Here is a 21,506-nt window from a genome sequence, read left to right as displayed (position 1 = left end):
TATATAGGGTAACTGAAATACAGATCATCATCTACGTTGCTTCTTGAGGCACTTCTTACTGGAAGGAGGGGCAGTCCATAGAACTCAACTTTTAGATGTGCTTCATTGTAGTACTACTATTTCTGATTTTGGCTTTTCATTTCTAAAAGCCTAGGAGGGGGACAGTAGATGGGTGTGGAATATCTTGGTTTTGGTCACATCACTGAATTTAATTCTTTTGCTAGGTGTCTATTGTTTGAGAGAGGTATAACTACTACTATTAGAAACTAGGAAAAAAAAAAACCAACACGCAAAACTCATATTCTTTAGCATCAGTGTCTATGCCAGCTATTCAGGCAAAACATATTAAGAAAAAAAAATCACTCCTGCCATTTAAGCTGTTTACTGCATTAACTAAACTGCCATATTTTATCCAATCCCTGTGCAAACAGATGTGTTATAATATCAATTTATGGCTTGTCTTTCCTTTGCAACTGGTTTAAAAACTAACAAGTAAATGCAGGAACAGCAGACAAAGCTGACAGGCTTAAGCTGCGGTATGTATGCTAATGTATTTTTCAAATAGCTTTGAAAGGTGTGATTATGTCTTCCTGGTTTGGTTTATATTGAACCATAAAGAGCCCTAAAATCAACAGTATCTTGAGATTTTATTGAAAGTATTTGCAAGCAGCCTTTAAGAAATGTAACATAATTGTGTATAATGACATTGTACTATTCCTAAAGTTGTTATTTTAATTCAAACTTTCCAAGAAACTTTCAATAAGAGTATTTCTTTAGACAAAGAAACTGGAAGTGCACCAGTTTTGTCCAGTTAGTAGTAATTTCTAAGGCATTGGGGGATGTAACAAATAGTAAAGTGAGCAACAGCATTGACAAACTTACAGAATTTTTAAGGAAAAAAACTAGCTGGCGTTTGTTTTTAATATTCAAATGCTGATGATCTCTGGACAGGTGAATGGAGGAAGTCAATCAAAACCACATGTGAATCTGTGCCTGGGAAAGCAAGTCTAGAAGAAATGCAGATAAATGAGAGTAGTAGTTTAGAAAATATTTATCTCCTAATTTAATTTTTCTAAATAATGTTACAAGTACTGTAATTCATAATACAGAACCAAAGTGTCTGCAATAACAAGAACGTAAGTAGTTATCAGAAGAATTTCTTTGCCAAACACTACCTAGGTCTATATTAAGCGGATTGCCTTGGAAGTCAACAGTCTCATCTATCACCTATGGCCTTTTCCATGTTTGTCCTGAGGCAGTGTGCTCTGGTGGTAAAGGTGGAGTGGCCTCATGTAACTGTGATCTGCAGATAGAAGGAAATGACTGTCCTCTTTTATTTGGGAAGACTGGGACTGAGGTGCTGTGTCCAGTTTCGGACACCTCACTCAGCCCCTTGCCGCTGGCTGGGTAGTACAAGGTGCATTGTAAGAAACCATAATGGGAATTCAAAACTAAAAATAATTCTCTTTAACCAAGGCTATCATTAATTTTCTTTCTTCAGCAAGCACGCAGACAATCTGGGGAGGAAAAAATGCAAGGGTAGGCAGCAGACAGATGGACACTATGGTATATCTTGTTTGTGTACAAAGCCTGGCTCATATTTCATAATAAAATCAACTGTTATTTTGATGTTTTACTGCTATTTCAACTAGTAGTCTGCTGCCTGCAAGCATCATCTTTACAGGAACTGGGATTTAGGGGTTGAAGTAACGTTCTTATTCTGCCCATGTTTGAGCCACTCAGGTTTTCCATTTGTTCACATCTGTATTTTTATTGAAAATTGATAGGTGCTGTAATTGCAGCCCACTGAAAGCAAGAAGGTCAGAGCTACACTTTCTGTTCCAGAGGGGCTGCTGGGACTGGAGAGACAGAAATACATCTGGACAGTTTTTCCTTCCTGCATGCCTGTCTGTATGCTGCAGACACTCATTAGACTCCTCACAACTGCTCACCAAAATACTTTCAGAGCTATTACAGAAAATCAACTGAAGCATCTGTGTTTAAAAGGTCCCTCCTTTTTCACTGTCATCATACTTGTCTTGGCAAAAGATTTTTCTCATAGTGCATTGGTTCAGAGTTGTGCTAACTCTCAAGGGAAAATTTCTTGGAGTGCACTGATGATGATGTCCTAACAGAGATGATGGAGGAGCTGATGAGGTGAGAGACCCTGCTTGACATCCTATCCATAAAGAAGGAAGAACAGGCAAGGGATGTGAGAGTTGGGGACTACTGTGGCTGCAGCAGCTGTGAGATGGTGGAGCTCAGGATCCAAAGAGGAAAAGAGCAAAGTAAAAAGTAGGATTGCATCCCTGACCTTTAGGAGAGCAGACTTTGGCCTGTTCAGGGACCAGGCAAAATAGAGAGATGGTGTCTGATGGTGCAGGGATAGGATTAGGAAAGCCAAACCTGGCTGGGATTTGAAATGTGACAAAAAGAACTTTTGACGAGTACATCTGCAGCAAAAGGCAGACTGGGGGGAAAATGTGGGCCCACTGCTGAAGAGCACCTGTCAGCAAAGGACACATGAAAGTCTGAGGCACTGAACCCCTTCTTCATCTCAGTCTTTACAGGCAAGGCTACCCTTTGGGAAGCCCAGGTCGCCAAGAACAGAGGGGAGGTGCTGTGGGAGCTGGTTGATGTTGCTGCAAGGCCACTCCCAATTATCTTTGGTAGGTCATGGGAATCAGAGGAGGCTCGTCAGGACTGAAAGAAAGTCAATGTCACTCTGATCTTCAAGGAGGATCTGGGTAACCCTTAAACTTCCCTTCTATTGTTTGCATTTAAATCAAGGATGTGGCTTATCAGTAGCAGTCACTTATTGTATCTTCTGTTTGTTCTCTTATTGATTAATGCATGAAACTCCAGGTTACGTACTAATCACATACATCAAATAATACATAGAGGGAAGCACAATTGTCTTCAGTTGCTCGTGATAAAAATCATTGTTCAATATGTGACATGCTATCTCTAGTGAAGAAAAGTGAATGGTTCTGTTACCTGGTTTTACAGGACCAGGGTTATACTCTGACTATTCTAGCTTATGGTCATATGAACTGTCCATGGGACTTCCATGTCACCTGGCATTGAGAAAGGTTACTGTATTTGATCAGATGCTTGCTTATTTCCATGTAAAATTCAGGTGAATCATCACAGTCTTTGCTTTGTGTTTGGTTTTTTTTTTCCTCCCAACTCCAGTCTCTTCTGAAACTCTCAAATCGTTGGTAAGCGATGCTACCCCTTCCTCTTCCCCACCCCCCCCCTCATTTTCCAAAGGTTTAAAACGTAGTCAAAGAGGTTTGTGGGGTCAAAAGGAAGTCTATCATCATGTGCAGATAAAGTGTTACAGCAATGGTGTTACGTGGTTATCTGCTTTTGTTTTATTCACTTATTTTATTTCTTGTTTTTAATAACCAGGTCACTTTTTCTACCTGCTACCAAACGGTAAAAATTTGTTCTCCATTGTTTTCTTCAATATCAAGAAGGGATCTATCCCCAGAAAATAATGTCCTTTGAGCTATTTGTCCTAAGCTCTCCTTTGATAGTCAGGAAATACATATTTCTGTAGTTTCTCCAAGGTAAATATGAGTTACTAGAGGTCAGAACACTACACATTTCTGAAGTGCTTAGTTGACTATATGAAGAGAGTGACTAACAAGAGTATGAATAGTTCATCTATAGATACTGTGTTTCAGAGAAGACAATGAGATAGGACAGATAGTGTCGAAGTTTTGTAGTGGTAGGTTGGTTTTGTTTTTATTTTTATTCCTGTGTATGCACTTATTTTTCTGACTGGCACTTGGGAAACCTATTCAGTTCTTCTGGGTTTATCAATCACTTTTAATAAGCATGCTAACATAGAACATTTTTCACTTCAAAAGATCCCTTTGTGCTGGCTGCAACAGTTTGCTGTGGTGCTGGGATGACTGGGAAAAGGAGCTGAATCAGCCCCACTCCTGGCAACTTCTCTACTGGCATCTCAGAGAGAGGTGCTTGGAAAAGCAGCTGACAAAACCACAACCTTCCCTTTCTGAAAGCGGCTGCATGAATTGTTCATTCTAATGCATAGATTTAAGTTGCAAAGAATGTAATTTTTGCTGGAACATCATGAGTATTTAAATGATATTAAAGGCAGATGATAGACTCCCAAAGACACGTGAGCCAAGGAAGATTTCACCTTTGCTGGCCACAGGAACAACATTTTGTGAGGAGCACAGCATATAGCTGATGATTACTGACCGCATTTTTGCTTGTAAGGTGGAACAGCTTTCTTCCTGCTCATTTTTTTTTTCCACTAAAGGGTTTTGGGATGTGTGTTGGTGTGTTTTTGGTTGTGTGTGGTGGTGTTTTATGTGTTTTGTGTTGTTTGGTGTTTTTGTTTTTGGTTTTTTGGTTTTTTTTTTTTTTTTGTGTGTTTTTGTTTGTTTTATACTCCACTGTTACTAATTTACACAATTTACACTGTAGCTGGATTTGTAGGACTAATTTTGTTGCTGCTGTTCTGGGAGCAGAATTCTTAGCCATATAGCACAATGTCTGCATTTCTATGTGACAGACAGAAACCATTATTCGTTTTTGCAGTGGTGCAAATGTTTGCCTCCGTGAATGATTTTCTTAGGCTAACTCCATACTACCCTGGAGAAAAAAAATACATAGAATGTGCAAATTCTCTTCAAAGGGCAGTTTTAGTACTGTAAATGTTTAAGAGAATAATTCTGGTCTTGCATAAATCCAAAGCTTGCCCATTACAGTAATACATTTTTAATTTGGCTGAATTCAGATTTTTTTTCCTTTTTTTTGTTTTTCAACTGTAGAAATAATAGAAGAGAGGACAGAACTCCTGACCCAGGACACTCAGGAGATAGGAGCTGTCATGTACACACTGATAGATTAATAGACATCAGTCTGACTAGGTTAGAGATACTGGACCCAGACATTTATTGAGATCTGAAAAGGCTTGTCTTGGTCCAAGTTATGGTCCAAGTCCACTTCTGCTACCTTCAACTCTTCAAACATACAAAAAAAGTAAACATTTTAATCACAAGACAGATTTTGTGGTTTAAAGATTCCTTAATCTACCAGTCTCCTCCTGTTTGACACATTGTTGTATCTACAGAACTGAATTTGACTCAATATATTGCTATTTCTATAATTAAATTCCTGCTAACTGCTGCACCACTTAAATGCCATATGAAAAACCCACTTATTCCCAACAACTTGTTAAGCATCCTTTCACAAACTGAGGCAAGATGTCATTACTTTGATACTTATATTTTGAATTTGTTAAAGTTTGAAAACAAATATTAATAAACACTAAACATGAAAATTGTGCCAAATATTGCTATAAGGAAACAGAATTTTGAGGGCTGTGGACTTTTATTCTTGGTCAAGCACAGTAGTTCTAACACTGTCATTAACATAACTTGCATTAGCTTAAAGCAAATACCTAAAATCAGCACATGGTAGGGCTAGGATGTACATGTTTCTTGACTGAATACCTAATGCTGTGCATATTGACTGAACACCATCAAAATTCTAAGACTAATTTACAGTTCTAGTATTTGCCAGGGCTTCACACATTATGCTGTTTTGTAATATGTATATATAACATTTTTAAAATAAAAGCAGTCTGCTTCTCAGTGATCAAATATATCTGTCGTGCAAGTGAGAAGATTCTAGACTAAATCACTAAAGATGGAAAACTGGAACAAATATGTACAGATTTATGGGGAGAAAACATTGTTTAATCTCATTTATATAAATGCAAACCGCACTCCAAAAATGGATTATCAGAGCACTCCTGTGTTAAAAATCTTCTTCAGAATGAAATTTGCAGCATTTAGCAATGACAAGTGCCATCCTTGAAGATCACAAAACTTGAAAGAACTCCATACTTTTTCTCACGTTACTGCAATATATTCCTTTTATTTATTATTGTCTCAGAGGAAGAATGTTACAATGTAGTGTTTGAAGCAGCATTTACTTGGCAGCAGAGGACAAAGGATGCATACAAACACAGGCAGAAAAACAACTTTATACATAACCTCATATTCAGAACGAAAATAAAAGCCACCAAATTCACTACTGAGACCTTTTTTTCCTTACAAGGGGGGATATTTTTAAGGATTTCTTGCCTAGGGAATGATGTAGCTTGATAAAAGCAAAGTACTTTGCAGAGAACAGAATATAAAGCTATTTCCAATACTACTCATGAAGATAGGTCTGAGGTAGAAGGTGGTCATGGCTTTCCTCTTCTGTAAAATGTGGGGGTTTTTTTCTTTTCAAAATAACTACACTACTTTTAATAGATGGAGCATTTATAAGAGCCAGCATCTTCCCACCTTGACAATTTTGCTCCACCCAATCAGGAGTAATACTTTGCATTTATATAGAGCTTTTCAGACACTAACTAAGCAAGCCCTACAAGACCTTTGAGAGGCGAGTACTAGCATCCCCATTTTACAGATGGGAAAACAGAGGCAGAGTGGTTAAATAATTTGCCAAAGGGTTCAGAAATAGCTGGCATCAGAGCCGACATGAGAATGTGGTCAATGCTGTGCCCAAATCACTCTTTGAGCCGCAGCAATAGTAGGCCAGGAGTGAGGGCTGTGCCTGCAGGAGAGTCTACTTGGCACCACCTCACAACATTAGAAATTCCTGACCTGCTGTCTTAATGTCATCTAGCAGTTTTTGACAGCAGCAGAGAATTTACAACTCTTCCAATACCATTTTGAGATTTTTTTTTTCTTTAGTATTAAGTAAGAACAACACAGTTTAGTTTCTCTCCACTACACATGAAATACATTGCATGCAGTTCTACCAATTAAAGGTATGTCCTGAAACTAAAGCAAATGTCCATGCAGCATTGTAAACTCTGTGAAGGCATTAGAATCTCTTATGATTATTTTAAAACTAGAGATCAGCTGATCAGTGACATAACTTTCCTGTAATTATCCCTACTTAAAGTACATAAATGATTTCAAAGATGAGTCGCAAGATTACAATGCCAAATGATAATATCCAAGTGCACTGCAATTTTGAAGAAAATGTTCCATTGCTAATAGTATTGGAAAGGGCTTTCTAATTGTCTCTTCACTTCCAAGAAGCAGATAAAAGAAGGGGATCTCAGGGAAATGAGCTTTACTTCACAGACTGTAAATTCCAAAACTTGAAGCAAGTTTGGCACAGCGGGGAACAGCAAAGCTTTGTCTCTGAACAAAGTTGGGAAAGATTACACTAACTTAGACCTTACAAAAAACAACTTAAGCTATCATCAAAGTCCTCTTTTTAGCTATCTTCCAACTCAAAGTTAAGTAAGGCTTAAAAAAATAATCCTCCAAATGGAGTGTGTTGGCTGGAAATAACTAAAATAAAGTTAAAAATACCATTTTGGTGCATGAGTATGATAGTTATGACTCAAAATGAGAGTTTACCTGGTTTAATAGAGTTAAAATACCGTAGCTTGCACCCAACAGCAATTATTGTTAACTAGTAACAAGAATGCAGATTACGGGAACTTCATATGCCAATTCTGAAAACAATTCAAGGGTAATCTGAAATATCTGTGGTTAGATGGTTAGCATATAAATAATCAGTACAGAATATTAAATGTGTGAGAATATAACTAAGGGTATTTTACAATGTAAAAACAAAGAGCTGAAAGGAATGTATAAATGTAACATTTTGCTCCAAACTCCTTATGCAGTTCTCTTCACGATTATCAAAAAGAACGTATATAAAGCCCCTGCCCCTTTTCCCACGGCTGTATATTTATACAAATCAGTGACAAATACTCCACTGCTCATTAATTTACAGTTGCATAGAAAGGGAAGAAGAAGAAAGAAAAAACAAAACGATACTATAAAAACATCTTTGTCTTTGGGTATTCAGTGTTTTGCTATTTCAAGTAGAACACGCAGTCAGAGGGAACAGCATGTTCCAGGGTCCCATGCAGCTTCTGATGAAGTGGAACTCACGACCGGTGGTTTGTAGAAAAGGGCTGTACTGCACGTCAGGAAGCACTAGTCACCATCCAAATGAGCACTTCACATCGCCTGTCAGGATGAGAAATACCTACATCAGTATGACATTAACACACACAGAAAGGTCTGGATATTCTCAGTTCAGTTAAGGAGAATGACGTCATTTTACAAAAACCCTCTATCTTAAAACTTCAGATGTATTGGCCCAAGACTCAGCAAATCACTGAGGCATGTAGTTAAGAGAAACCTAATTTTACTATACTACAGTGTTTAAAATTCATGTTGAGTAAGACCCAGAGGACGATAGTCTACAGAGCAGTAAATATATAATAACTTGTAGGCTCTCTGTGTTCTGCACTCATAGGAAAAAAAGGTTTAGGCAGACTATCGTCCTGTCTGAAGCCTAAGTGGTAAAAATGGAGAGTACACAGAGTGTGGACTTGGACTCAGCCCCTTCAAATGTGATTTCCAGGCTCCTGTTTCAGGATTCAGATCCCTCAATGGACAAGTGTGCCTTCTCTAATGATTCAGGAAGGGTAGGTTTGCAGTGATACCATTTGGGAATCATCCTGTATCTAAAAAAAATGAAATGCTTTTTCAGGAAGATTAGTATTATTCACCAATAACACTGAAAGCTATCTCTGTGCCTGCTTAGAGAAAGGGTTTCTGAAAAATGCTAGTTTAATTCATTGATTTTACTTAACAAGAGACTGAAACACAAACTTTGAGTTGGTTGCAGGGCATGATTCACCCCATTCTCTTTAGAAATTCCTGTTTGGGAGGGTGATCCTACTATCCCACATATTACTATTCAAGAAAGTGTTCACAGAGCAATATTTCTGAATTTTTATATATTTATCTTGGGAGGGTATGACCTTTCAAACTGTGGATTAATGGACAAGGTAAAGCAATTTGGAGGACTAAATAGACTCCCTACCACTTAATTCTTCTGAAGTCTCACACAGCAATTTGTGTTAGTCTTTAAAACTCATTTAACAATCAAACTTTCAAAGAACTCTGCAATCACACAAGATTATGTCATTCCTTATTTGTCATACATGGGCTCCAATATCAACCTAAAACTATAGCAAGTGTTTTTCGTATTTCTGTTACTTATAACAGAAAATCAACTGATCATTCGTACCAGTTCGATTTTGAAGAACAAGTATCTAAATATTGGATTGTCTTCCACATTTTTGTGAACTCTGAAAGCAGACAAATTTCTGCTTCAGGTTTGTAAAGCAGCTGCCTTCTGGGAGATGTGTGGCTGCTCATCCTTGTGCCCATAGCTCCTCAAACTGAAGCGATGGGCAACAAGGCACAAGGACATCTGAATATTTTTGCAAAGCCCAGCTTTGATCTTGCAGAGCTGATGTTAGCTTGAAACTAACTGGCCTTGATAGATTTGAGCTGATTGCATCCGGTCAGCATCCCAGAACTGTATACTGTAGTACCTTTGGTAATGCCTGAACTAGCAGGAATTCTCTATTAACTGGGATACTGCAGAATCTAGCCTTGTTACATGGGTCTATCTTCCAAACAGACCTCTAGGGAAAAAATATAGAAAAAAAAACCCAGTCACTTTGCTTTAATGGAACTTTTCCACTTGCTTTACTTTATTTCCTATAACTATGCAAGTATGTAAACATGTCTCATACCTGTGGTCTGCCAGTGAAACTTGCTGTAAGTAGAAAAAAACAGAAGTTAGAAATCTACATGATTCTGTATCTTGACAGTTTAAAAAGAAAGCCAGTGTCAAGAAAATAAGTACTACAAAAGAATTGAAAGACTTCTACCTTAAAAAAATAAACATTTAACTTTAAGTGTGTTGTTATAGTCTATGCATAACTTTTTTCAATAAATTTTCTTTTCTTGTAACAGATTTATTGCATTAAGAATATACAGATGATATGATTTTTTCCTGTTTCACTTCTTACTAACCATATAGACCTATGAGTGCTCTATTATTATGCTGTGTGTTCAAAACACTCTGTTCTGGAACTCACTTGGATGCAAAGGCAGGAGTGTTGCACAACTTGTCTGGTTCTGAAGACCAACTTCATAAACAGGGATGGAAAAGAAGCATTATATCCATCATTAAAGGATGTGGACAGCAAATTAAACCCAACCCCACCACTAAGAGCAGTGCTGGCCTTACTATATGAATAATGGCTTCATAAGGTATATTTAGAGTAAATAGAAATGCTGATTTCAAGACAAATTATAACTTGAAACCCATAAAAACAAATACAGCAGAAGAGAAGACTGGCTGTATTATACAGTCAAGACGGGATGAATATAATCTACCTAAAGCACAGATGCTAGTAACTGTCCTTAATGAAAGCTGTGACTAAGGTGGGAGAGATCAGTAGTGATGAAGTGGTGAAAAAAAAAAAAAACATTGAAAAAAGTATATATTTAAAAAAAGAAATGGACATGATGTGTTGAACATGAAGGCTATTCTAATAAAATTTAGCTCGGGTATAATTAAAAAACAGTAAGGATATCATTTTTTAGTATTAGGAATACAACAATGCTCTTAAACCAGATTGCCTAGGGAATCCATGGTGTCTATGTCATTGGAAATCTTACAGAAGAGGTTAGATAATTGTCCATCCAGAAAGACAAATCCATCTCAAACAGCCACAGGAAAAGAACAGGGACTAGATGCTCTGTCATAGTCTTTCCTAGCAAAACTCCTACAGCTTAATGCACTCTGTTGGGAAGGACAGACAACTAGTACTCATTACAGGCTTCTAAACCAGTATATGAATCTTCCATGGTTAAAAGAATATACCCCTAGCAAATCTCCCAAGTAACAGATATTCTAAAATGACTGAAGAAGAGCAAACATGAGTAGTACCTATGAACTGGGGCGTGCTGGTTTGATTTGATTTCTGCCACAGCATGTCAATGACAAAGGGAAAAATCACACAGAATTTGGAACTGTGAGTTGTTTTAATCTCAACTGCTCACATATGCTTCAAAATATGAAATGATGTGAGCCCCTGGTTTTCACTTTCAATCCCCTCTTGTCCCATTCAGGGTATCATTTAATGGATATTAGATGATGGTTTTTTTTCATGTTTCCTGGTTGTGGAGAACAGCCATCATTAGCAAGCTTGCCCCGACACACAAATGACTACGTCTGCAAATTTTCTGTAATTTCATTTGGGCCAAATGTTCAGTAGCTGCTGTACTCCTTCTGCATAGAACTGATACTGGGCTTGTGTTTTCTACTGATTTGTACGAATACACACCATTAAGTTGTGCTGAGTAGCTCCACTAGCTGTCGATTTCAAGAATAGATGCTCCTTAGAATAAAATCTTTGACTTGCAAAGTGATGGGCTCTGAACTATTGAACTCACTGAAAATCTCAAGGGACAGCCAAAACAAAACATGTTTTGCTACATCCTAATTTACTTCTCAAAATGAGCAAAGTGCATCTTCTGTGATGCAGTTCTTCAGAGCCAAACTAGGTATATACAAGAGATAAAAGTGGTATTTTGACAGGATCCACACTGAGTTTACAAAATAGGACAGAATGGACTTCAGTCTTATTGCTTCCAGAAGGATTAGAACAGAAACACCTCCTTCTCACTTGTGCCTTTTGAAATGGATCATTATCATTACACTTCATTTGAAAGAACTGTTGAAAGTTTCAGTATATAGCAAAGTTTCCACCACTGTTTTCCTAAGGGAAAAGAGCTGAAGGTTAAGATATAAGTGTATTTTAAAAAAAAATACATTGAATAACAAAGCTGCCGCTTCACCCTCCTGCCTAAAACAACAATCTGCATGAAATACTGCTGGGACCAGAGAGAGCGCAAGCTCCTCACTCCTGCAAGTGCAGTGGCACTATGGAAGGAACAGGATCCATGGAAATGTATGTCAGCTGATATAAACCACACATATAAAAGTAATTGGTTTACCTTTTGATCTCCCTTTAATAGACGCTGAATAAAATATCAGCTTTCAGTGCATTTAAGCAGGGAAATGTGTTAAGTGCTGTGTTAACAGTTATTGCGTCTGGTCAATTAGTTTAATAACTGGTTCAATAATTAGTTCAGACAGCCAGGATTGGGCTATGGTCCCCTCCTGTTATCTAAGGCCTTTTTCTCAAGTTTTATTAGAGAAACATAATTCAGAATTTCTGAATCTACATTCACTTAAGTTCTACATAGAATTTACATCAGCAGCAAATTCTAGCTCTCCTTTCCCATGTGAGCACAAATGAAAATTCCACATGGAGCTATAGGCTTTTCTTATAGTGAATGACTTCCATTGAAAACATGAGACTATTTATTTCCCTTCACAAATAGTGTCTACTGGGGAACTTTGAAGAACAAGATTGTGTAGCTTGCATATCTTGACAAGAAATCTTATCAGAGGGAAGATTGTTGTCCTAGTCAATAACATAAGAGTGACTTTTTTTCTTCAAAAGACCTCCTCAAATTTGGTATTATTTTCAGACACATCATTTGTTACACTTACAGCAGCAAGCTGGAAATGTGCTGTTGATTTGCTCCATAACGTCTGTTAGATCTGTGTTGGTATCATGAGGTGGAACTAACAAGTCATCTGCAAATATGGCAACAAGAAAAGAGCAATGGGTTTAGTAAGAAGAGGAGAAAAAAAGAGAGAAAAAAAATCAACGTTCTGAAAAGCATTCTCATCCAACCTTCCAGTTAAATATGCCTTTATATTTCAAAGAAAACCACTACCTGAAGCCTTTGTAACTTAATGTGTAGGAACTGTCATTGATAATTGCCAGCTTTGAGAGAGGAGGTGAAAGTTATATCATTGATTTGCAGCAGAACTCATTTCTCTTTTATTAAAGCTTAACCATTATACCCAAGATTAAAGCTAGAAGAAATTGCCAACAAGAAGCCGTATATAGGAATTTATAGTTAAAATAAATAAAAGGTTTACAAGATGAGGGAATTATACCAGGTAGCTGCTCAGTTAATATTCTGTTCCATTTTCAGATGATTTGTCATGTAGCTTCCAGAGTGAATACACCATTCTTTTTTTTTTTTTTTTTAATTATCTTTTCAATGGCCTTCATTCAATGTGCACCAGCAATTTCACTAGTGTTAAAATCTTCTTTGCTTTTTTTTTTTAAATGCTGTATAAAATTAAGGCAAGGGAGTGGTTAGGGAATACAGCTGGCTCTGTTCCTGGTAGGGCTATTAGACAGCATCTCTCATAAATCTACCATTGCATTAAATCAGACTCAAAGGCATTCCATGTCTTTCTAGATAACATGAAAGCAAACCCACATGTCAGTGCTGAATGAAAACTTTTCGGTATGCAAGGGAATATTTTTCCTATTTTCACAGAAATCATTTTTAATCTATAGCACAAAGATTTGAAAACAAAAGCAAGGAGAAAATTGCATTTAAGATAATTTGAGACAAATATTTTAATTTTTCCCCTAATATTGAACATTCAATGGTCTGTGGTTATTTCTGCTAATTCCCAGTGGAATTAATGAGTTCTGCTTTTGCATAATCTACAATAATCTTTCAAGAGAGAAATCCCCTCAAGTGCAGAGGTTATACCCTTAAATGCTTATTAGTTCCTGAAGATGTGAAAACTTTGAAGGGTGGGGTCATCAAAATACCAGGGTAAGCAGAGAATACACAAGAATTTTTAAAGCAGCCATCAGGAAACTTCTATTATGTGTTGTGTATATTTGATTACTTGGGTGAGAGTGTGTGCTCTATGACAAACAGCTCTTGGCTGTTTCAGTGCAATGAAATCTGATTCACCCTTCAGTGACAATGGATTTGCCCAGTAAATTCACCTGCTTAAAATGGATGTGACCATGGAATCCATTGACAGAGATCTGTAAGTCAGAGTCACAGGGATTCTTGTGATACTGCAGCTGTTTTACAAGCGTGGGGAAAGCAACAGCTGCAGCGAGTCCTGCTCTCAGGAGCATCGCAAAGACCAGTTCCCTTTTTTTTAGAAATCTTTTCAGAAAGATGCCAAACCTATTCAGTAGTCACCTCTAGACCCACGCAGCACATTATCCGATCGAAACACTTACCTGTCTGATGAAACTGTGAGCTTGTCTCTTGCTCGAGTGGGTAGCCAAGGGCAGAGTGCTGGGATGAAGCACAGGAGGAGGTGCCGTTAACCCGGGAATCTGACTCAGGCTACATTAAAGACAATAATACCCAAATTTAGATAAATCGTATATACAGAATTTAATTGTGAGCTTATATGCAGTCACCCTGCTCATTTCCTTTTTTATGTCCTCTTTCTTGTTTTCTCTCCAAACTATTTAAAGTTGGCTTAGGTCTATACAACTGTTTTTCCTGTTTTTCTTCTTTCTTGTAAGAAATTATTCAAGAAAGAGAGTAGTAATACAGTATTTGAACTCCAGAACTGATTGTTCTGAAAAAGCAGAAGCACCTGAAATATTATTTACATTTAAAGCAGCTATAGAATCTTAGCTGAAATGATTCCCCCAATCATTTATCTTTTTGATTGCAAATCATCAGATTACTTCCAAACAGCTTAAAGAGCAGATTATTTAAGTAAATCTATCTAAAGCAGATACTGAATTAACAAAAATATTATTACTTCTAAGATATTTTTGAAACTGAGTCTGAGCAAGTACCTAAAACACCTATGAGACTCGATGCAAAAAATACACAATATGACAGTTCATTTGTACACAAGTTTGCTCCTTTGTAGCTCACAGTCTTAAGTCAAACATTCTTTTTTTTTTTTTTTTGAGAGATACAATTTCCAGTTTAAAAGAAAAATCTTCAACAGAATTGAAGATTGTAGAACAAAGGAAAATACATTTTCTTCTTCTCACAGTGGTGAGAAATAGAAGGAAATGTTCCCTTGAGCACTCAGCAAATCTCTTTTTCTCCTCCAAATCTCATCTCTCAGCATGACAATACCAACTTCCAGTTTTGACTAAAAGAATAAATCAAGATATATTGCTCTGCATTTAGAAGACAAAGAAAAATGGAAATGTTTTCAGGCCAGCCAAGTATTTTACCATCAAGACACTCCTGTGAACAGCAAATGCCTATCAAGTAGCAAAGTCATTTGCTATTCAGTATCAGGCTTCAACCCAGCTATAGGGTCTAGGTAAAATAAGCGGTGATTTTAAATTGGCCAAGCCAGTTAAGCAGATGAAGAGTAGGGTGTGGAGCAGAAAGAGAAGGGTTCTGGTAGTGGCATAAATGCCTCACCATAATAACCAGATACTGAAAAATGTTAGATGCAAAATAGTTGAGGATACAGCTGCACATATTCACACGATTCACAGTTTTACTGGGAAAGAACTTGAGAAAAAAACTCTAGAAAATCATGTTCTACTTGACCCCAGTTGCATAACACCTACAAAATCTAATCACCTCCATCATCAGCCCTCTTCAGGCATTGTGAAGTTAGTGCATTCTTATTCAAAACAACCCAGCCGACAACCCTTAAGCCAGAAACTATAAGAAAATAGCCCTAAATGTTATTATATGCTGCTATACCATACGCTTACTATACTACGCTGCTTCTTCCTGAACAAATAAAAGCAGAGAGACCGATCACGCCTCTGGGGGGATGAGGGAAAAGTTTCTAACTCCAGTTTCTGGGAGTTTTCAAATTTTTTCATAGGCAAAGCCAAATAAAGATATGAAGGGATGGAAAAGCTTTTCTCCAGAAAACTCTGAAGTTGAGATATTTTTTTTCTTTCTGTGTGACAGCAGTTTTTAAAGTATTTCAAAGGAGATATTTATTTTAATAAATTTTTCTGTATAGTGCTTTATTTCAATGTGTCTGATACTGGTGTCTTTTCCAAAGAAGAGCCTGAAGTGTTCTGTGGATTAATGGACAGATAAGACATACCTGTTCGTCCCTTGACTTCTGTTGCTTTTGGTAAAAACCAAAACAAAACACCTTGCCCCACCCCAAACCTCTGAATCACAGAAAGCCTCAAAAAAGCCAATTCCCTTTACACATCCATTATGGATGTTTCTTCTTGTTCCAGACTTTTTCTCCCAGCCACAAAAGAAACAGTCTCTTCTGCTCTCTTGATAAAGCTCCTGTGCTTCCAGCTGAAGAGGGAACTACAGTCTCTATTTACTGTCTTAAACTCTGATCATATAGCCATTGACAGATGGTTTTAGCTACCATTAACTTCAATATCAAATACAACACGAAACCTCTATTCAGTAGCTCAGACAAGCAGAGAAAAATCTAAACAGACTTTGAATGCCCTTCATAATAGATCTCACTTCTACTTTACACATGCAGAATCTAAAAGGGCTGAAGAAAGAAAAGTGAAAAAGGATTTTTTTTTTCTCTTTATAATTAACATGTTACTATCAAAGTTGTCACATGCCAGTCTTGTTTCACCTTCCTCTTTGACACTATAATGTCAGGCAGACAAAAATTACAACATTGTGGGACAGCTATGAATCCTTTGGGCTCGCTGAAGTAAAAATAGTATGGTAACCTTGGAACTGTGACCTGAAGTTTGCAAATGTACAGCCAGCATGCATGTGCATTTCTGCTAAAGGTTCTCTCTGAAGAACATCTTAGAATGCTCTCATATAGATTAAACAGTTACTACAGGAAAGCATCTAAGTTTCAATAACTTTCTACCTAAATATCTGTCTATAGATACTCCAAATCTTTTAGAGAAAAAAAAAAATAGTCCTAGTATTTTAGATTCAGTGGCAAATTATTAACGCAAACAACAGTCAGGAGGCTGTGTGAAAAGGAGAAATGCAGAGACTTGTTGTTGACAGAAGTGAGAAGAAGTGGCTCTAAGACAGTTACGTCATTTAATACCAGTAATAAGTTCTACAGGAATTACATTCGTGTTATATATTTTGACATTTGGACTTATGAGAATCTTCCATGCAAATCATCCATCTTGTTAATGAAAAAGGTATTCCTTATAACCACTGACAACGACAACAACAAAAATTGGACAGCCAATAAAAGCAGAAAAAACAAATAAATATACTTCGATGCTCAATTGGCTTCTGATAAAGTCCTTCCCCAAGCCGTGAAAGAGGTAAAGACTTTCACAGACTCTGAATGGTGAACACATGAGAGAAAAACAGACATGCTGAAGAGTGGTCATTTTTTCAGAAAGTTAAGAGGGCAGTAATGGGATTCAGCGCTGCTTCATAGTTGTATTACTGTCAAAATAAAGAAGTTCCAGAGAATATATACTAAAAATTCAAATTATTTATAATTTCTGAACCCTCTTCAGCATCCTTGCAGACAGTTAGCAAAAAATGTGCTTAGTGGTAGGTCAAAAACACCCTACTAGACAAAGTAAAGATGCATTTAGAAAGGCATACTGAAAAGTCACAGATATATTATAAAAGCATTAATGCAGACCTTCTCATATATTTGATTTCATACCAGCCCCTCTACTAACAGACAAGAGAAACAGGGACAGCTTAGGGAAAGGCACCTAGTAGAATCAGAAGCACAGCATGACTCTCACACAGCGGGGAGATTTCAGACAGGAAGGATAAGAACAACAGTATATAGTAAATGAGGTGTATATGATCAGAAATATGGAAAAAGGTCAACTCTGTTCTACCTTACTCTATCAGAAAGTAGGAGCTGCAGGATTCCCAGAAAAATCCAAAGGCAGCACTTATAAGAAGAAACTACTGCTCCTTACCCCACCCACTACAGCACAACACATGTATATCCTAAAGGTCTTACTAAGAATGTTATAACGATTTTGAAAAGATTACAAAATTATAAGATTATCCACAGCTACATGCGAAAAAAAAATAAAGTTTTAAAGGGTAAACATGTTCCTGCTCTATGTACTGAGCTGAAAGTGACTGTGGGTTTGGCAAAACTTTGCAGATTTTAAAGCCTTCTCTGAAACACCTAGTATTGGCCACAGTTCTCAAGATATTTACTCTATGAATGATTGCTAACAGTTGCATCAGTTGTTATCTTCCCTTTTAAATATTTAAGCTACTCAAATACTGATTAAAGATGCTAGAATGTCAGTAACAACAACAAAAATACTCTGCTGGAGGAGCAGGGAAGCCATTGGAACAGATGCATCTTAATGCTATTCAGCCAAAACTGCTGAGAGAAATGACAAAGCCAGCCAGTGAAACAAATAAACAAAAACCAGTCTTTATCACTGTGATGAAAGTATCATCTACATCAGGAACTTAGTACCATTTTGATACCTGGTCTATGCGGTCTGTTTCTTGGCTTAGTTAAATCCTCTGCTATGTACAGCCAGGCACCTGACTCACGGAAGGCAGGAATCATTTGCTTCACTGTACTCTGACCCAAGTGGCATGATTAGTCAAGAGAAAACATTCAAACATTCATACAAATTTCCCCTAATCGTTCAAGTTTCCACATGATATAGTACAAATACAATGCTTTGTATATGTTGCTGTTGTTATTTTTATAATCTAGATGTGCTTGTGCTGATTTCTAAGATTCAACATTTCTTCCCCCAGCAAAGAGACCCTACAGTCTCTAGCTACTGACATTTACTAAAAGGCTCTTGCCTTCAGCATTACTTATGCACAGACCATTTTGCTGTAGCTTATTGGTCTAAATATGCTACTCAAGAGGAACTGTGTTTTTAATGGAATGTATTGCTCCTTTGCATTTTAGATGTATCTTTGGCCATCTGTCTCTGGCATGCTAAAAAAGCTTTCAGTGACTGTGACAACAAATAAGCAAATTATTTAGGGAAAGACTGGAAAACTGAAGTTAAATACAGGGTGCGACTGGCACCACTACTTGGAACAGAATATATATTTTCTTCCCTTGCTTTTTAATTAATGAAAAACTATTGCACTTGTTTGTTTTATTCTCAATGTTTCATAGGTTACCATGATCACTCCAGCACTTGTCAGCATCTTGTGCTCTTTTGACTTTCACCATGGTTTATTCTAGAAATCTCTCTTTATGCTAGAAATGACTGAGTGCAACAGACCAAATTAGCATGGTGAAAATATCTGCAGCAAAATTCCAGTGCCTTTGTTCCACCAAGAAATGTGTCACGGAGAAACAACATGGTGGAAAGACATCAGTGTACATCTACCTGCTCAAGTAGCTGCCGTAGCCGATGAAGCTGAGACTCCAGTTGTTTATTATGATCTTCCAATATTTGCATCCTTGCTTCCAGGCGACCTTTATGTTGCCTCAGGAGTTTAGCTTCAGCAATGAGCTCGGCATCTTCAGAAGCATGTTGAGGTGACACAACGGAGTCAGGAGGTGATGCAAGAGGGTTTATTCCTCTCCGAAGATGTTGCTCCTTTAGTTGCTCATACTCTATCTGCAGACTCCTGGTGTATTGAAAAGAGGAGGAGAATGATGACTTCATCAAGCAAATAAAGATTAAAAGACTTCCTTAGATATAATGATGTTATCGTCACCTCCAACTAAGGACACAAGTAGCTCATACAAAGACAATGTCTTGACTTGTGGTTCATGGGAAAAAAAATGTAGCAAAAAAAATAGAGGTGAAACTAAGGCATTTTCTCACAGACATAATCTCTTCTGCCTAACAGAGCCAGTCTATGCACAACATATGCCTTCATATTTTATTGCTAAAATTATGTGTCCCTAGGTCCATGGCTACTCATCTTCAAGAGCCACACATTGTACATGCATGGTTCAAACAATGAAATGACAATTCAGACACCAGGTAGGACGATTATGAGACCTTTGTTCTTCCTCAAGGTCGGCAATGATGCGCTCCAACTCTCCTCTCTCTTCCTTTTCCACTGACTTGAGTATCTGAGCAGGACTCTGTGGCTGACTCACAGGTGACTCTCCTCCCAGCGTCTGGCAATACTGCTGGATAAGGGCGTGCTCGTCCTCTCTAGAGCAATAAAACACCACAGATAAAGACAGTGCAATAAAACATTTATTATGTGAGCAAACATCTTTGTCAAACTGAGGGATTTTGTTTGTTTATTTATGAAAAAGGATTACAGAAGCAAGAAATAAGCCTAAAAAATATACTGCCAAAAACCCATATAAACACACAATGCACAGGAAAAAGACGATTGATCTGTAGTAGCATAAAAGACCAGTTTACTTTAATGTATGCATAAAGAACAAATGCTACTGATGGTTTGAAAAGAAATAGTGAAAGCAAGAACATTTTGATGTACACATGTGACACCCTGAAACTCTTCAAGGGTAGCAAATCTCCTCTCTATAGATTCAGGGATACAAAAAAAAAAAACAAACACTATAACACTGTCCTCCTCCTGACTCATATAGCAATTACCTTCTTTTAAGGAGATACAGAAGTCCTGACACTTTCAATTATGCTATAATGTCCAAATGAGTTTATTTTTGTATAGGTGTGCCCTTTCTTCCCCCATTACTGTCTTTTCTCTATAAGTAAAGTCAGATAGTAAGTGAAGGATACCATGTCCTAAAAACAGTTTTCTTGCTTGCTTACACAAGAGGGATAAATCAACAACAGAAAAACATATACTAATGTTTTCACGGAGAAATTGCTGCAGAAATATAAATGCCAAAGAAACCTCTCCTTAAACTTCGCTTGACTACAAAATGGAGACTGTGTACCTTATGATACTGTGAAGTATTGTTTACCCTAAGATCTTCTACAGTTAAAGCACGGTTAACAATAGAGAGAAAACCACATGAGCAGTATATACACACATATTTGGATATCATTTAGAAAAGAGACCTTTTCATATTAAAAGTATTTATTGTGTTGTTGGAAAGAGGTAGCTACAAATTCTGCTACTAACTGACTGTGGTCTGACATAATGAAAAGTATCCTTAAGGACTGCCTTTGAAAGCACATACTAAAAATGGGAAGTTCATTACATGCAAAATATTTCTTTTACAAGTAAAAGTGTAATGGAGCTTTTCAAGAGACTTTCCTGTCAGTCACTTTAACATTTTTCATCATAAAAGATTCAAATGAACAGTCTTATTTGAATTAATAATAAGGACAGTTATTTAGAAATGTATACCCTGGAAGAAACTGAAGATATATATATAAATAAATGCATGTACAAGTAAAACACATCAGGTGTTTCACAGGCCAGGTACATGGATTGGGGTTTTTCTCAGAAATAAACTCGGGTTCTTGGGGTAAAGGGAGCAAATGTGTGTGACAGGAACAAATAAGAGCTGCAAACATACTGTTTGTGAAATGGAAAACTCAATTTTATCCTGCTCAACCAAGATTTTTTTGGTAGCTCACTACATTGATACCTATATAAAAGCAGCACACTCATATTATGAGCAAGACAAAATAACCACAGACTTAATAAATACTGATTCCCAATGTCTCTTTCTTAGGAAAGTACTTTTATCATGCAGTGAATTCATTTGGTTCTTTGCAGTACTGCTTAATACAAACTCAAGACTAATCCTATGGTAGAACAACACTGAACTATTGCTTCTCAAGGATAACTATCTACCCAAAGTTACCATGTGGTCTTTCACTTCCTAACTTGTCATTGAGATCTGAAGGTCTAGACTACTACAATCAAACAAAT

The 21,506-nt window shown here is 37.1% G+C and overlaps 1 protein-coding gene across 5 annotated transcripts in view; it reads right to left on the bottom strand.

Annotated features, from left to right (window-relative positions):
* Window positions 1-5,354: 5,354 nt before the first annotated feature.
* Window positions 5,355-21,506, bottom strand: part of UTRN (utrophin) — a 370,439-nt gene continuing 354,287 nt past the window's right edge. For all 5 annotated transcript variants that reach the window (XM_065835372.2, XM_065835371.2, XM_065835373.2 and 2 more), the window contains 6 exons: window positions 19,682-19,840; window positions 19,058-19,301; window positions 14,036-14,144; window positions 12,475-12,561; window positions 9,638-9,660; window positions 5,355-8,051 (listed from right to left, as the gene is read on the bottom strand). In XM_065835372.2, coding sequence (XP_065691444.2) covers window positions 8,043-8,051; window positions 9,638-9,660; window positions 12,475-12,561; window positions 14,036-14,144; window positions 19,058-19,301; window positions 19,682-19,840 — 631 coding nt within the window. In that variant the 3' untranslated portion in view covers window positions 5,355-8,042. The remainder of the gene's footprint in view (window positions 8,052-9,637; window positions 9,661-12,474; window positions 12,562-14,035; window positions 14,145-19,057; window positions 19,302-19,681; window positions 19,841-21,506) is intronic.

This window comes from Patagioenas fasciata, chromosome 3, assembly GCF_037038585.1.
Source record: "Patagioenas fasciata isolate bPatFas1 chromosome 3, bPatFas1.hap1, whole genome shotgun sequence".
Taxonomy (NCBI): domain Eukaryota; kingdom Metazoa; phylum Chordata; class Aves; order Columbiformes; family Columbidae; genus Patagioenas; species Patagioenas fasciata.
This window is presented reverse-complemented; position numbering and strand designations above follow the sequence as displayed.